Source organism: Lagenorhynchus albirostris, chromosome 4 (assembly GCF_949774975.1).
Source record: "Lagenorhynchus albirostris chromosome 4, mLagAlb1.1, whole genome shotgun sequence".
Classification (NCBI taxonomy): domain Eukaryota; kingdom Metazoa; phylum Chordata; class Mammalia; order Artiodactyla; family Delphinidae; genus Lagenorhynchus; species Lagenorhynchus albirostris.
The window spans coordinates 81,630,503-81,649,150 of NC_083098.1; the positions used below are offsets into that span (position 1 = coordinate 81,630,503).

At 37.8% G+C, this 18,648-nt stretch overlaps 1 protein-coding gene across 3 annotated transcripts in view; it reads right to left on the reverse strand.

The window, feature by feature from the left end:
- Window positions 1-1,884: 1,884 nt before the first annotated feature.
- The window catches only part of GRXCR1 (glutaredoxin and cysteine rich domain containing 1), a 305,037-nt gene continuing 288,273 nt past the window's right edge, over window positions 1,885-18,648 (reverse strand). For 2 of the 3 annotated variants that reach the window (XR_009540343.1, XR_009540342.1), the window contains 2 exons: window positions 13,348-13,413; window positions 2,043-2,465 (listed from right to left, as the gene is read on the reverse strand). Coding sequence is in view for 1 of the 3 variants with exons in the window: in XM_060148267.1 (XP_060004250.1) it covers window positions 2,007-2,186; window positions 13,348-13,413 (246 nt within the window). In the remaining 2 variants the exon portion in view is untranslated. Of the gene's footprint in view, window positions 2,466-13,347; window positions 13,414-18,648 lie in introns of all 3 variants that reach the window. The other variant, XM_060148267.1, reaches the window with a different exon arrangement.

Here is an 18,648-nt window from a genome sequence, read left to right on the forward strand (position 1 = left end):
GGGCCTGAAAATTAGAACTTCTTGTACTGTTGTATTTCTCCATCCTGAATGTACCCCGCAGACAAGAGGACACTGAGACTATGGTTGGATTTGCAAAAACATAGCCAAGGCCTGAGTAGTCAGGAACTTTTGGATAGGACTTACTACTTAATTCTAGAATCTCAGGACCGTATTGGAATTGTGATGAGAAACTTGATGCAAGAAACTCATTTTTCCTGACAGAGGGGAAATCTACTCTCAACTAGCCATAACTCTACCACTGTCTTAGTTCTGTTCATATTTAATTTCCTCCTCCTGTCCCCTCCCCACTGTGAGGCAGCCATTCTATAGATTAATTTTGCCTATTCTATAGCTTCATATAAATGGAATCACATAGTACATACCCTTTGTATCTGGCTAAGTTTATTTATAAAATGTTTTTGAGATTCATCCATATTATTGCTAGAATCAATAGCTTGTTCCTTTTTACTCCTAGGAAGTGTGTACCTGTATTAATATTCTACAGTTTGCTTATCATTTCTCCTGTCATTGGTATCTGAAATCTTTCTGCTTTTTGGCTATCATGAATAGAGCTTCCATGAAACTCTTATAAAGTATGGACATATGTTTTTATTTCTCTTGAATAAATAAGTAGCAGTAAAATTGCTGAGCATACAATTAGCGTATGTTTACCTTTATTAGAAACAATCAAATGGCTTTCCTAAGTGGTTGTACCATTTAACATTCTCATTAGCAATGTATGAGTTTAAGTTATGCCACATCCACACCAACACTCAAACAAACAACTTTTATCTGATCTTAGAGTCCCCAAACATGCTATTCCTCTACCTGAAGTATTATCCCCCTTGTTCTGTGACTAATTAGTTGACCAGTTACCCATGATGTCTCCGCTTAAATATCAGTTGCTCAACAAAGTCTATTCTTACCGTTTTCTAACCCATCTAGGTTGGCCCTCCTGCCACACATTCCCAGAGCACACAGTACCATTTGTGTAGTATTTATAAGACTCACCTTGCTTATGATTATTTGTTTAATACTTCCTTCTTTCTTAGAGTGTGAGCTCCATGAAAGCAGAAACCATGCCTTCTACTATGCCTGGATGATTAGAAAGTACTCGGTAAATATTTATAGCTTTTTGCAAAACCAAGACGTAAAATGTTTTAATTACCTTATCACAGATATAGTGAAGGTGATTTGTTAAAACCATTCATAAGGGAATCCATCAGAGTACAGACACATGTACAGGTAGGCATCAGCTAATAATTATAGCAGAAATTCCTTTTGTCCACTTTGCTGATATCGTCTACTATGTTTTCAAACTATGTAATATTTTGTGTCCAGCTCAAGAGAACCATAACAGCATCTTTCTGGAGGGTTTTCAGGGACAATAGCACAAAGCAGATGTTTAAAACAATAAATCCAGATAAGTCTTCTGGCAGCTTTTGTATCATCACTAAGAAATTCATCGGATAACATTAATAATTTATCATTAATATCATCAGCTCCAAGACTACTTTACAGCTTTAAAAATAATTTACTCCTTAAGTATAAGTAAGATCATATTCTTTCCCACTACCCAGAGCTCTCTTCTTCCCTACAGCTGAGGCTCACATAAAATGTATGCATCCTGAGAGTTGAATTAACTCATCCTAAACAATAGGGTGGCATTGCAAGAGACACCATTGGATACATTGTATATTTTCTTTAGAAAATCAAACACATATAAAGAACCAGACTTTGGATATCTTGGAATTTTATCAGGCCCTCCATTAATTCCAATTAGAAACCAGGGTCTAGCACAGGGCTTGGCACATAGTAGCGGTTGAATAAACATTTATTTAAAACAACAATGAAAGTGGTCACAGCAAAAGCTCCAAACAAAGGAAATTCTAATAAACAAAGTTTATTGATTAATCCAGAAACATAGCCATTTTTTTAAAAAAAGTATAAACCAAATTATTGCTTTCAGTCAATGAAACCAGGCACCCCATGGGTGGGAGCTCTGTTTAACCAACACAGCTCTTACAGCGCTGAAGGCCATTCTCGTTGCAAGCCGTGCACTTCAGGGCCTTGAAAGAGTCCGTAAAGCAGTTTCGAAACACTGACATTTTGCTCCCGTGGCAGATGGAGCACGGAAGAAAGCCGAAGCCTCCACAGGAGGGACACTCGTGTGGATGCTGCACTCTCTGGATAGGTGGCAGGGGGACAAGAGAGGATAGAACATGTGTTAGCACAACAACTCCATCAGCCCTCCTGTCTTTCTGTACTGTGGATGGTCATAAAACAATACCAGCATAATATGGCTGGGGACCTGAAATCACCTACCATTGATATACAATAGACGCAGGGGATACACTAACTGAAGTTTCCTTCATTATCTCATTGACGGCCATCAATAGCATAACCTTGGTGTGTAAGGGCTGGTACCTTTTAGGTGAAAGGGCACACACTTCCAGAAATCCATCCTATGAAAGCACATATTTACAAATCAAGCAGTTCAGGAAATGGTCATTTGCATTAAAGGAAAATACTGTAACTTTCCCTTTAGTATCACGTCACAGTTTTATATCTTTGTTTATAGAATAGTAGGACTAATAGTGAGTATGGAAAATCAGAAAACTAAAAGCTGGAGTGGATGAGCCACTGTCAACTGAAGATCCATCATCATACTGCACGTGTGAATAATGCTTTGTATTTTTAAAAGCACTTTCAAATGCATGACTATATAGAGTCTTCCCTCATCCCACCCTTCACACACACTGACACCTTCTTCTGTAAAGCAGCTAATTCAAGCACCATTATCCTCATTTTATATTGAAAGAAACAGGCATAGAAATCTTAAGACATTTATCCAAGTCTGTAAAATTACCCACAGTAGCTATCAGCCTTTCTACCTCAAGTAAAAATAAAGTACACATGAAAGTATAATGAAATTAACTAGCAAGGATGTTAAGGATATTTTGAAAATTATCCATATGTATTTCTATTTGCTTTTTTGAGCATGTGACCTTTACTGGAGTCTACTAGTGGCACCCATTTGCTGGGGGGAGATTAGGATCGATTACAGAATGAATACAAAGAGAACGTGAGTTAATACCAAGCTTCTGACTTGCAAAATAGGAATTTGCAGCAATGTTTGAAAGCCCACCTTTGTGACAAGAGTAATTGCTAAAGTAAGCTTGGGAAATGTAGACACAGACACACACACGCACACACACAAGCACACTCAAACATACCTTACATACTTAGACATACATACAGATTTTCCCTGGAAGTTCACAACTGTACTTAATAAAGTCTCCAAAAAATCCAACTGAAAAGGTAACCGATTAACTAGGTTTAATCTACCATGTCCCTGGCAAGAAACCTTTTCCCAGAAAACAACTATAATTTTCTCATAATCAGTACCCTGTGGAATGTACTTTGGGAAACAAACATTAAGGATATGATTGCTTTAAAATTTATATATTCCCAGACCACTCTTCAGAGATGCGTATTCTGTATATAGTAAGATTTGTTTACAGTTACCATTTGACTTTGCTATTATATCAAGATGGCAAAATCCATGGAATATCTTATTTTTAGTAACACAGAATTACTTTGATGGAAAGCAGTGATTGCCAGTCTGAATGACACAAGCAAGGAACGTTGTCAAGATTGTAGATACCCAAAGCTCTTCTAAAAAGTTAGATTGTATGTAGTAATTTTGTTTCTTTGTAACTGGGTTTTTGTCATTTCTTTGTGCAAGGTTGACCAAAAAATGGTGTACCAGACTTACAATTTTGCATGATATAAAAATGTCTTTAGAAAAAAAAACTTTCAGTAAAAACAAAAACAGTGAAGAAAGAGTGTAGTCTAAAAGCAAAACATAGAGAATTAGTAAGTAATGCTATTCTTATCAAATTTTAGAAAGAATATGATACAGCAGATAGGCCATTGACATGCATTAAAGCCATGCCAGAGAGTATGTTAAAAATATTTAATGACTTGTACGAAAGAACACCAACTAGTCAGAAAGGACTAATAGGGCCCTGAATCCAGGACTTCACCCATTAGTGCTGGATTGTAAATAGGACTGGATTCCAAGTAGAGTGAGATCATCAGATTTTGCAATTTAAAAAATTGGGATGCCCAGTTAATTTGAATTTCTGACAGACCACAGATAAATTTTTATATAAGTATGTGCCAAATATTTTATGGGACATGCTTAAACTAAAAAAATTATTCATAATTTACTACAGGTTTAAATGTAAGTGGACATCCTATATTGTACCTGGCAATCCTCACAGGGGAGTTGCTGACAGGGAAGAGGAGAGCTGCTTGGGAGTCTTGGGGCAGCAGCTATTTACCAACCAGTATAAATTATTTTAATATCTTAACAACCAGTATAAACATGTTTCAATATTTTCAAATTCTTGAATAGCCTATGGTTTTCCCATAAAATATATTTGCAATGGCAAGCAAAGAACAACAAAGCTAGAATACATGTGAGCATTAGGAAGCTTCCTAGGTTCATTCACCAGCTATGTCACTCACTCCAAACACCAGGCTCTAAACACAGAGAACCCAAAATGATAACGCAATGCAACACAATTAAAAATTATTGAAACTGAGCAGGACCCTGCAGAACCTTCCTGGGGACAGACACCTCCCCACCCCATCCCCTGGCTCTTGTTTATAGAAAAGCTTTAGCCTCCTAGGCCTTCCCTGAGTTCCAAAGAGCAAATTTAATCAGAGAAGTGAGAAAATGCAGAAACAAATGAAAACAGTTAGGCAAGACAAAATAATAATAGTCTAGCCATAAAACAAAGTCAAGGACCTTTAGTTCCTCCTCAAGGGCTAAAGATAATATCCTGAGCCATATCCTGGAGTTGTTTTGCAGATACTAAGACCCCCCACTGCCAACGAGGTGGAAGACGTTAACTGCATGCTGACCTCCAGTATGTAGACTCCAAACAGGTTGGAACCAGAAGGTTGATGATGTTAACTCCCAAAATACCACCCTGTTACCTCACCACCAACCAAACAGGAGGATGTTCACGAGCTGATCAGGCACTCTGTGACCCTCTCCCTCACTTTGTCTTTAAAAACCCTTCCCTGAAGTCCACTGGGGAGTTTGGATCTTTTGAGCATGAGCTGCCCATACTCCTTGCTTGGCCCCATGTTGGGCACCTTACGATAAACGTTGTACTTTCCTCCACACCCCAGCATCAGTAGATTGGCTTTACTGCATGGGTGAGTGGACCCAGGTTTGGTTTGGTAACATTATCTTATGTCATGGGCCTGGAACATGATTTACAAAAATTACTTTCAAAGGGTCAAAATATCAAATGTTAAATATATAATGAGTCTGCTCTTTCTTAAAGTTTCTCCACAGTTCAGAAAAAATAAATTTTCTAAAATGAAGTTAATATATAAATACTAAAAGCCACATTGTTCTTTTTAGAGAGAATCACAAATAGACCATTCTAAAATAACATCATCACTTGCAAACTGGTGGTCACAGAGTTTCTCCCCAGGAATCTCCAGCCGTGTGTTTACCAGCACAATGAACATACCAGAAATTGTCAAGCTCTGTTGTCTCAAACTCAGTTTAAATTTGGCTGTCAATTTGAAATTTAGAGACAGAACTTTTCATTAGATTACTCAGTGCTGTAGTCCATACTTTAAACAAACTGGATCTAGTATATCTTTCTTTGCCTTCAAGCTTTCCAAATGGGAAAAGTCCATGGAAGAGTCATTAACCATTACAGATGGTCACTTCAGTTACGATGGTTATTTCTTTGTATTCTAAAACATCTGTTAATTTTATATTTGTAAGATGGTAAAATCAGTTGATTCAACTGATCAAGAACAGGAAGTAATAGAATAATGATAAGAAAAAAATAAATAAATAAAATAAAACAATGTCAGAATCTGTGCAATGCCATGATGAGATATGTCTTTTACTTTAAAGATATGTCTTTTACTTTAAAGATATGTCTTTTACTTTAATTCACTCATTAAATTGTCTCAACAATTTAATGAGTTAATTCATGTAAAGTGAATAGAATATTGCCTGGCACATTGTAGCTACTTAACAAGACATGATTAGTTATTATTTCACTAATAAATCCTTATTTGAAGAGATTTTTATTAACTGCTGCCTCAAGTTAAATTGCTTGTGGTCACATGACACAACCATTTTCTACCATTCATAGAGTCATTTTATTTAAACACTTCTATATTTAGTCTTCTGGTCTAAAGTGTTACCACTGTAAGAAAGGGAGAGTAAATGTGTTTCAATTCACGTGCAAATTCTGATGTCTTGGAGCACAGTAATGGAAAGATTCTGAGGCCACTACCACTCAGAAAAAATTAGCTGTTTCAGCCATAAACTTGGGAGAGGAAAGGGATAGCTTACACAGGATGTAGTGTCTATACCCAATTCTCACACGAACCTGATGTAATAGAGACTATCTCATTTCACAAATGATGAAACAAAGTCTCTTAATGAGTTAAAAAAAATGTTCAGGTCACAGTGGAATTTGAAAATTAGAAATTAGAGAACTCTCTTCAAGAACTATATGCATGCCCTTTCCTCTTTAAGAGTAGTTTTCAACCTTTACTTACATCCATTTTTTCCCAAATAATATATTACATGGGATTCCCAAAACATAAAACAGTTAAAAGGATAAATGCTGCAAATGAAGCAGAAGTGGGGTGGGGGTGGGAGTGGGTCTTGAGGGGACCCACTAAGGCTCCCCCAGTGTTCCACTAGCCTCCAGAAATCCTATTCCTGTTACATCACCCAGTATAAGCTATTCCACTTGTTCTTCTAATAATAGTAAATAATTCAGTCATTCCTAGCCATCTCCTTCAAAGAGCGCTTTTGTTATATTGGAACTCCGGTTCCAACTTAAAAGAGTTCCAACAATGAGAAAGAGCTGGCTTATACTACATGTTCCTGTGTCCTAAGTCCAATACCTCAGTAGACAGCTTTGCCCTCAGTGCAAGATGGAAAAAGAGCTAAAAAATTCCCCAAATTTGAACAGTGTTCCAGGTTGGAGGAAGCAGGAATAACTGAAGTTAACAATAGTCATTATTGGTAGTAACAAAACAGACTTCCACTTTCAATGAAGAGGTTAAGGAGAGACACTTTGACCTTCAAGCAATTAAGAAATCTAGGGTAGCTCTTCAGTGTCCTGGAGCCCAGCAAAGCTTGAAACCATGCAGACTTGGCTGATAATAGCACCTAGTAAGAGAACTAAATCTACAGAGTGCCCCTTTTCTGAATAGTGGTTTGGGTAGAGGCATGTCCCTTGGGGGTGGAATTCAAGAAAAAAGGAGTGCAAAATCATCCTCCCTTTTACCTCTTTCTGTTCATATATTCTTGGCAAGGGAATTTAAAAAAATAAAACTCAGTGGTCTCATTCCACAAATTAGTCCACATTGCCAGGAACTGTACAAGGTGTAGGGGATATAGCAGTGAACCAGAGACCTCCCTGTTCTCTTAGTAGTAGCTCTCAGCTACAAATAAGGATTTATTAGTGAAATAATGATTAATAATGACAAATCTTATTGAGTGGTTACTACATACCAGGCAATGTTCTATTCACTTTACATGATTCACTCATTAAATCTTCTCAACAACCCTTTGAGTAAAAGGCAGATCTCATCATAGTGTTGCAGAGATTCTGACGACATTATTTGAGGATGGCCTTGGTCTATTTGTGATTCCATTTAAAAATGATGATGTAGCTTTTTGTATTCATATATTAATTTTATTTTAGGAAATTTATCTGTGGTCTTCGAATACGTCCACTCCATACTGCAGTCATCTGAACTGAAGCCCCCAAGCATTCCCTAGTCTCTAACAAAGGACCAAGGGGACAAGGGGGGAGTTCATGAATGATTGTCAAATGGGTTTCCTTTGTAGCACAAACTCAAATTTCATAAATATAAAGAGTTTTTGCTGTTATATAACATAGGAACAGGATGCTAAGATCAAGGGTCTTCTGTGTTTTCTTCAAGATCAGGAAATGAATGCACTTCTTATTTCTGAACTCAGATCATCTAACCTTATTTTAGGAGAGCTAGAAAATCTCTTAAGTATTTTACCAAAGAGGAAGCAACTTATCTGAGTCTCCACGACCATAAACCCCATCATCCAGCTTGTCTATGAAGCAGACTCACTCCATGTAACAGATTATCAAAGAGTGAACACTTGGCATATAATCATCTCTGGATGACTCACCTTTTTCTATGTATTTTGTTTTAAACTATATTCAATAATTTAATTCAGCAAATTCTTGTTAAGTGCCTAATAAACGACTCTCTGTCTGACCTAGCTCTTAATAAACAGAATCGTTCCTGATAATTAGAGTTCCTAGCATTCTCAATTTGCAGAGCTGGGAAAGAAGCCCCTGAACAAAATGCTGACACAGAGGAAATTTGTTGCTTATATTCCCGAATGCATAAGCCAGATGGACGAGTCTGATTCTTGACCCAATGGGATGTACTGCCACAACCCTACTTAAAAAGATGTTCCAATTCCAGAGAGAGGCAGCCAGAGCACTTGGCCTGATTTCCCAGGTGAGTAGGTGGTACTCTGCTGCTGTAGTCTCTGAACATGCTGCGGCCATCCACCCCACAGAGAAGCAACATCACCCGGAATGGTGCTTCTCCAGGGAGGGTCAGGCCAGTCTTTGATAGCTCCAATGCCTTGTACAGACAGCCTGTGCCACTTCCAGCATCCTCAGTGTATAGCTGGGAATCTTACCTCTGTTCTTCATAAATAACAAATCAGGCTTTACAAGGAAAAATGTACAAAAGTAGACACTATTTTGGCAATCTCACCAGCAACGACAACAAAATGTTTGCTCATATCTTTAAAAAAAACAGCAAGGCAGAAGCTTACTTAGAGCTTCTCTACCATCTGAGATCTTTAATCCAGTACCTGCCATAACAAGGTGATTGCTAATCATCTCAGGGATGCCCTGACTTCCTCTGTGTGGGAAACATCAGGATCAGCTATCCATCTCGGTTATTGTTTGGGGGAAATCCTTAGACATCTCTTCGCTTTTGACCTTTAGCCTGTTTATTTATATAAGTAAATACATAAATATATAAATAAATTTTACCCCCCAATGGTGATTTTATTCATCTTTTTCACCCAAGTGCTCTCTTACATAAAATAATTCTTTTTCTCTTCTTTTTCATTGATTAACTGCTTTGCCTTCTCAAAAACAAACAAACAAAAAACAAAACAGACAAAAAAAAAACCTTGGATGAAAGAGGATTCATTCATCTATTCACTCAACAAATAATTATTGAGTGCCCATTATTTTCCAATTCCTGTTCTAGGCGCTAGAGGTAAAGAACAGAACAAAGTAGGCAAGAATCTGTGTCCACGCGGAGCTCATATGTTACTGGGAAGATTCCCTGCAAACTGTCCCAGGAGCAGAACACCCACTGGTTCAGGTAGCCTTATTAAATCCAAGTCTCATACCAGCTATTGCCATATTTCACTTGCTTCTGCTGCTTTTGGCCAGCTCCTCATATTTGAGGCCACTGACAAGTCTTCATCAGCGAATCAGGCCCCCTCAGGTTCCCCGAGCAATTTTCACTTAGATGGGAAGTATGCTAGAATTCTTGGGCCAGAAAACTTGAAATTTGATTTGCTGACACCGTTTCTGATGACCCAACTGCAGATGCTAAGCCTCTTTCCTCTTCATTACTGGGGTAACTGCTGAAAACTGGGGCCTGAATTACAAAGACCAGGGTGATGAATTATGCAGCACCCAAGTAACAGCAAATTAGAACTTAGTAGGAGCTGTCTGGTTTCTCTCCGAAGTTATTGCCAATTTCCCCCTCTTCCACAATGCCACACTAGCATAAGATCCAAGTTAAAATTCAGTCTGTTTCCTGGACCTAGTACTCTGCCTACCTCCCAGTAAACTTCTCATCTGGGCCTTGCGTCCTGCCACATTTGATCAGATTTCCCAGATACCTACATGACACTTAATTTGAGAGTGATGGCCGCATAGATTCATGGTTAAGATTATGGAGTCAGGCTCATTAAAATCATGAATCAAACACTATTTGTAAGGTCTGGAGCAAGTGATTTAATCCTCTGTGCCTCCATTCTCTTGTCTGTAAAACAAGGATAATAATAGAACCCACCTTGCAGAGTTATTGTAACGTTTCAATAACTTAATACGTATAATACCAAGAATATTACTTGCTACTTAGTAAGGACTCCAATGTTTCCTACCTCAGGAATATTAAACTCCTGTTTCATTGCCAAAAGCCAACCAGAAGAATGGAATGGGTTTGGATCTGAATCTTGTCCTTTATCCACTTTTCCTGGTTCTTCCAACTGCTTCTCCAAGGCCAGTCTCTTTGCCTGGGTGAGTTTGCCTTAAACCCCAGGCCCCTCACAGGCAGAGTTCAGGGCTTTCTGGATGGCTGCAAATTCTCTACCAGTTTTGTTATATGGACAAAGCAGCCCAACAGAGTTATAACACCTTATAAATCCTATGAACGGTAGAAGCCAGTACCATACTATTGTATATATTTCAACATTAAGAATAGTTTTAAATGTTTCTGGCTTATTTATGTCATCTGTAGAATTGAGACAGACTTAATGAAGAGCATAAAATCCTCTTTCAAAATTCTTTGAGTTGAGAGAAAGAGAGAGGTTATGTTAATATATAGCATGGCGGTGTTAATCAAGTTGCAGAATTAAGAAATTATAGACTCAAAAGAATAAAGTCTATGAAAAGCTAAGTCAATCGTCAACCTTTAAAAAGAAGAGTAATGAGGGACATTCACTTTATAAGACTCTAAAAGATGCTTTTAAATCACAGAAATAACAACAGTAGGATATTGATACAATAGGAACAATGGAACGGATTAGAAAGCTCAGACAAAGACCCAGGTACATATGGGGATTTACTATAATAAAAAATTGGCACAGGGGGCTTCCCTGGTGGCTCAGTGGTTGAGAGTCTGCCTGCCGATGCAGGGGACATGGGTTCATGCCCCAGTCCGGGAAGATCCCACATGCTGTGGAGTGGCTGGGCCCGTGAGCCATGGCCACTGAGCCTGCGCATCCAGAGCCTGTGCTCCGCAGTGGGAGAGGCCGCAACAGTGAGGGGCCCGCGTACCGCAAAAAAAAAAAAAAAGTTAATATCTAGAATATAGAAGGATCTTCTGAGAATCAACAACAACAAAAAAGACAATTCCAACACTTTTCATGGGCAAGGATAAGAATACACAACTTACAGAAGAAGAAATTTAAAAATTTAACAAGCATACAAGGAAATGCCCAAACTCAATGGTTATCAGAAAAACATTAATTAAAATGATAAGGCAATATCTCTCTATACCTACTACCCTGGCAAAAATTAGACAACAGAAAATTGGAGAACGATGTAAAACATTGCCAGGAATGTGGGAACATACGAAACCGCTTTCTCCACAGGAGGGAGTGTTGGATGCTGCAAGCATCATGGAGAGCCATCTGGCACTACCTGAAAAACTGGGGATATGCATAAGCTATTACCCAGCGATTCCTACTCTCAGAGAAATCCACAAGCAAACATGGTCAAGGTTGCTCCTTGCAGCACTGTTTGTTTGAGGGAGAAGTTAGAGTACATCAGTGGAAAAAATGAGTAGATAAAAAATACTGGGTGGGCTCCATGCAGCTGCATTGTCCAAAGTAGGAGCCATCAGTCGGATATGGTTAATTAGTTTATTTATTTTAAAATTTGTATTTAATTTTACTTGACTTGAATTTAAACTTAAATCAAGTAAAGTTAAATAAAATTAAAAATTCAGTTCTTCAGTCGCACTAGCTACATTCTAAGCGCTCAACAGCCACATGCAGCCAGTGACTACTGTTTTGGATAGTACAGATATAAAAGAGTTCCATCATCAAAGGAAGTTCTATTCAACAGTGATGTTGTGGGAAAGTACACAGCAGTTAGAAGAAATGGATTAAAGGTTCGCATAGCAATATCGATGGTTCTTAGAAGCATAGTGCCTAAGAAAATAATTTGAAACACAATTAGGTACATTACATGACATCATTTGTAAGAGTAAAAATGTGCAGAGAAAATAATAATACATATTAACCAAGTTAAATCACTTAAATAAAACATACATATTAACCCAAATTGATGGTTTCATGGAGTTAGAGTAGAGTACAGGGACAAAAGGAAAGAAATGAACCCACCCATACAGATTTTAGAGCTGAGAGGAATTTTAGATTATCAAGTACACACCCTCATTGTGTTTGTCTTTCTCGGTAAAATTACTATATGAATAAAACATGATTCCTAACACCAAGTAGTATATAGTTCATTTGGGACATGAATTAAATGCCCAAAGACAAGTAATACAAAAATTAAAAGACTTTGATAAGCACCTAAGAAAAAGAGGGATACAGGAATGCAAAGGTGTGAGAGATCAGGAATGATGTGGGGAAGAGGTGATACTGCAGATGGGCCTTGAAGATGGTGAAGGGGAATGAGGAAATGGAACAATAGCAGGCTTGCACAAAGGAATGGTGGTAAAAAACCACGAAGTGGAAGGAATGGTAGAGAATCAGAAATGAGGTCAGCAAAGGAGATTGGACCAAAAGAGCTGGCGTGGCACAATAGATACCATGTAACCATATTGCATAGTTCCCCTGGGAAAGTCTGGGTTCAGGTTCACTGCCACAGAATAATTATTAATGCACCCTTTTCACTCTCAAGCTGTCCCAGTTTAGACTAATATATATATATATATATATATATATATATATATATATTTTATCCTACATATAGAGAGAAGTAGGCTGATAAAATACTGGAGCAGAGAGGTATTAAGGGTTTCCTGGTTGCATATTCATTTGATACATCATATATTTGAATAAGTATTTCTCAGATGTTGTCATTATAAATATAGGAACAAAATTAAAAGGTGCACTTTTGGAGAAATAACTTTTTCTCTAATCTTTAGAAATGATGAGCTGGTCTGTAGGAAAAATATAATAATTTAAATAAAAAATTTTATATGTGCTTCAAGATAACGGCCTGACATGAAACACCTCATCAACATCTCTATAACAGAGAATTAGGCTCTAATAAAGCCGACTGGAATTTTCACCTAATACTACGAGGTTGTTAGACACTAACACTAAAGTCACTCTAGCTGGAGGAAACCTCACCGTAGGTCGTAGCAAATTAAAACCGCCACATGTATCCTGTTATATATTTGTAAGAACACAGAGAAAAATTCAATTAGGAAAACTCAATTACAATCAGAGTGTGTTGAATGTTTTGATTACTAAAAATAAGTTGCTAAAAGCACAATTACCTCAATTTTGGTTAAGAGGTCTTGCAGTTCTCCTGATTCATTCATTGACAAAATTTTCTCAGCACCCTATTAACAAGAGAGGGTAGGGGAGAAAGAAAATCCATTTTGTTAGTATTTGAGAAAACAAAGTTCTAGCCAGGAAAGTTTAACTCACAAAATACTGAACAGGATTTTTCCCTTCAGATCTAAGTAAACTCAGAACCAGGAGGCCAAAGAGGAGAGGAAATTTCTCTCTCCTTTCACATACTCTCCCATCTAGTAAGGCTAATTGTGGGCAAAAGGAGGACTGCCAGCAGAAGGTGAGTACTGGGAAGTCCATCCATGCCTGTCAGACGAAGTCCAGAGATGGAAGGTTCCAGCACACCCTTCAGAGCTGTTCAGGGAGCCTAAGCCAGCCACCTGGGAAAGGAAGCCTCTGAGCAAATCCCCAGCCTGGGCTGCCTCTGCCCTATTCCAGGCAGTCCTGGACATGCCCCACTCAGAATCCTTAGAATCCATGTCCTTGAGGACATGCCCTCCTTAATGCTATTAAGATAACAGCAGCTAATAATAATGATAATAATAATAAAAGTAATAACCACCCACAGTAATTAAGCATATATTAGGAGCCAGGCATCCAACATCATCTAATCTGATGTGCTAGGCTCACTTAATGGTAGAAATTGAGCCTCTGTGAGATTAAATAACAATTGCAAGGTCACCCAGAGAGAAAGCAGAGTGGGAATTTGAACACAGACAGGGGAATTACTCCAGAGTCAATGGAGTAAGACTCTACTTAAAAATGAGAACCTGGGCTTCCCTGGTGGTGCAGTGGTTGAGAGTCTGCCTGCCAATGCAGGGGATGCGGGTTCGTGCCCCGGTCCGGGAAGATCCCGCATACCGCGGAGCGGCTGAGCCATGGCCGCTGAGCCTGTGCGTTCGGAGCCTGTGCTCCGCAGCGGGAGAGGCCACAACAGTGAGAGGCCCACGTACCGCAAAAAAAAAAAAGAAAAAAAGTGAACTTTACCTACAAATGCAAGAGGGAGGAGATATGGGGATATATGTATATGTATAGCTGATTCACTTTGTTATAAAGCAGAAACTAACACACCATTCTAATGCAATTATACTTCAATAAAGATGTTTTTTTAAAAAAAACAACTTTACTGTGAAAATGAGAACTGGGATGATGTACGCCCTTTCCAACAAACTAATCATGTTTCTTTGAACTACCCCATTTTCCTTTCCTTTCCAGACTCTTCTTACCTTCTCCCACTCTACTTCTCAACATGCAGCCATAGAGGCCATAGAAGGAAGAAGTTATTCTTTCTCTTTTTTTTTCTTTTAAAGAAAACAGACATTTATTTTTCACAGTTCTAGAGGTGGGAAGTCCAAGATTAGGGTGCCAGCATGGTCTGGTTCTTTTTTTTTTTTTCTTCTATAACATCTTTATTGAGGTATAATTGCTTTACAGTGGTATGTAAGTTTCTACTGTATAACAAAGTGACTCAGCTATAGGTATACATGTATCCCCATATCTCCTCCCTCTTGCATCTCCCTCTCAACCCTCCCTATCTCACCCCCTCTAGGTGGTCACAAAGCACCAAGCTAATCTCTCTGTGTTATGTGGCTGCTTCCCACTAGCTATCTATTTTACATTTGGTAGTGTATATATGTTCATGCCACTCTCTCACTTCGTCCCAGCTTGCCCTTCCCCCTCCCCATGTCCTGAAGTCCATTCTCTACATCTGCGTCTTTACTCCTGTCCTGCCCCTAGGTCCTTCAGAAACTTTTTTTTTTTTAGATGCCATATATATGTGTTAGCATTCGGTATTTGTTTTTCTCTTTCTGACTTAATTCACTCTGTATTACAGACTCTAGGTCCAACCACCTCACTACAAATAAATCAATTCCGTTTCTTATTATGGCTGAGTAATATTCCATTGTATATATGTGCCACATCTTCTTTATCCATTCATCTGTCAATGAACAATTAGGTTGCTCCCATGTGCTAGCTATTGTAAATAGAGCTGCAATGAACATTATGGTACATGACTCTTTGAATTATGGTTTTCTCAGGGTATATGCCCGTGAGTGGTAATGCTGGGTCGTATGGTAGTTCTATTTTCAGTTTTTTAAGGAACCTCCATACTGTTCTCCATAGTGGCTGTATCAATTTACATTCCCACCAACAGTGAAGGAGGGTTCCCTTTTCTCCACACCCTCTCCAGCATTTATTGTTTCTAGATTTTTTGATGATGGCCATTCTGACTGGTGTGAGGTGATATCTCATTGTAGTTTTGATTTGCATTTCTCTAATGATTAGTGATGTTGAGCATCCTTTCATGTGTTTGTTGGCAATCTGTATATCTTCTTTGGAGAAATGTCTATTTAGGTCTTCTGCCCATTTTTGGATTGGATTGTTTGTTTTTCTGATATTGAGCGGCATAAGCTGCTTGTATATTTTGGAGATTAATCCTTTGTCAGTTGCTCTGTTTGCAAACATTTTCTCCCATTCTGAGGGTTGTCTTTTCGTCTTATTTGTGCTTTCCTTTGCTGTGCAAACTTTTAAGTTTCATTAGGTCCCATTTGTTTATTTTTGTTTGTATTTGCATCACTCTAGGAGGTGGGTAAAATAGGATCTTGCTGTGATTTATATCATAGAGTGTTCTTCCTAAGTTTTCCTCTAAGAGTTTTATAGTGTCTGGCCTTACATTTAGGTCTTTAATCCATTTTGAGTTTATTTTTGTGTATGGTGTTAGAGAGTGTTCTAATTTTATTCTTTTACATGTAGCTCTCCAATTTTCCCAGCACAACTTAATGAAGAGGGTGTCTTTTTTCCATTGTACGTTCTTGCCTCCTTTGTTGTAAATTAGGTGGACTATAGGTGCATGGGTTTATCTCTGGACTTTCTATCCTGTTCCATTGATCTATATTTCTGTTTTTCTGCCAGTACCATACTGTCTTGATTACTGTAGCTTCGTAGTATAGTCTGAAGTCCAGGAGCCTGATTACTCCAGCTCTGTTTTTCTTTCTCAAGAATTGCTTTGGCTATTTGGGGTCTTTTATGTTTCCATATAAATTGTGAAATTTTTTGTTCTTGTTCTGTGAAAAATGCCACTGGTAGTCTAATAGGGATTGCACTGAATCTGTAGATTGCTTTGGGTAGCATAGTCACTTTCACAATGTTGCTTCTTCCAATCCAAGAACATGGTACATCTCTCCATCTGTTGTATCATCTTTAATTTCTTTCATCAGTGTCTCATAATTTTCTGTATACAGGATTTTTGTCTCCTTAGGTAGGTTTATTCCTAGGTATTTTATTCTTTTTGTTGAAATGGTAAATGGGAGTGTTTCCTTAATTTCTCTTTCATATTTTTCATCATTAGTGTATAGGAATGCAAGAGATTTCTCTGCATTAATTATGTATCCTGCTACTTTACTAAATTCATTGATTAGCTCTAGTAGTTTTCTGGTAGCATCTTTAGGATACTCTATGTATAGTATCATGTCATCTGCAAACAGTGACAGTTTTACTTCTTTTCTGATATGGATTCCTTCTATTTCTTTTTCTTCTCTGATTGCTGTGGCTAAAATTTCCAAAACTACGTTGAATAATAGTGGTGAGAGTGGACAACCTTGTCTTTTTCCTGATCTTAGTGGAAATGGTTTCAGTTTTTCACCATTGAGAATGATGTTGGCTGTGGGTTTGTCATATATGGCCTTTATTACATTGAGTTAAGTTCCCTCTATGCCTACTTCTGGAGGGTTTTTATTATAAATGGGTGTTGAATTTTGTTGAAAGTTTTTTCTGCATCTATTGAGATGATCATATGGTTTTTCTCCTTCAATTTGTTAATATGGTGTATCACATTGATTGATTTGCATATATTGAAGAATCCTTGCATTCCTGGGATAAACCTCACTTAATCATGGTGTATAATCCTTTAAATGTGCTGTTGGAATCTGTTTCCTAGTATTCTGTTGAGGATTTTTGCATCTATGTTCATCAGTGACATTGGGCTCTAGTATTCTTTCTTTCTGTCATCTTTGTCTGGTTTTGGTATCAGGGTGATGGTGGCCTCGTAGAATGAATTTGGGAGTGTTCCTCCCTCTACTATATTTTGGAAGAGTTTGAGAAGGATAGGTGTTAGATATTCTCTAAATGTTTGATAGAATTTTCCTGTGAAGCCATCTGGTCCAGGGCTTTTGTTTGTTGGAAGATTTTTAATCACAGTTTCAATTTCAGTGCTTGTGATTGGTCTGTTTATATTTTCTATTTCTTCCTGGTTCAGCCTCGGAAGGTTGTGCTTGTCTAAGAATTTGTCCATTTCTTCCAGATTGTCCATTTCATTAGCATACAGTTGCTTGTAGTAATCTCTCATGATCCTTTGTATTTCTGCAGTGTCAGTTGTTACTTCTCCTTTTTCATTTCTAATTCTGTTGATTTGAGTCTTCTCCCTTTTTTTCTTGATGAGTCTGGCTAATGGTTTATCAATTTTGTTTATCTTCTCAAAGAACCAGCTTTTAGTTTTATTGATCTTTGCTATTGTTTCCTTCATTTCTTTTTCATTTATTTGTGATCTGATCTTTATGATTTCTTTCCTTCTGCTAACTTAGGGTTTTTTAAATTCTTCTTTCTCTAATTGCTTTAGGTTTAAGGTTAGGTGACTTATTTGAGATTTTTCTTGTTTCTTGATGTAGGATTGTATTGCTATGAACTTCCCTCTTAGAACTGTTTTTGCTGCATCCCATAGGTTTTGGGTCATCGTGTCTTCATTGTCATTTGTTTCCAGGTATTTTCTGATTTCCTCTTTGATTTCTTCAGTGACCTCTTTGTTCTTTAGTAGTGTATTGTTTAGCCTCCATGTGTTTCTATTCTTTACAGATTTTTTTCTGTAATTGATATCTAGTCTTATAGTATTGTGGACAGAAAAGATACTGGATACGATTTCAATTTTCTTAAATATACCAAGGCTTGATTTGTGCCCCAGATATGATCTATCCTGGAGAATGTTCCATGAGCACTTGAGAAGAAAGTGTATTCTGTTGTTTTTGGATGGAATGTCCTATAAATATCAATTAAGTTCATCTTGTTTAATGTGTCATTTAAACCTTGTGTTTCCTTATTTATTTTCGTTTTGGATGATCTGTCCAGTGATGAAAGTGGGAATGTTAAAGTCCCCTACTATTACTGTGTTACTGTCGATTTCCCCTTTTATGGCTGCTAGCATTTGCCTTATGTATTGAGGTGCTCCTATGTTGGGTGCATAAATATTTACAATTGTTATATCTTCTTCTTGGATTGATCCGTTGATCATT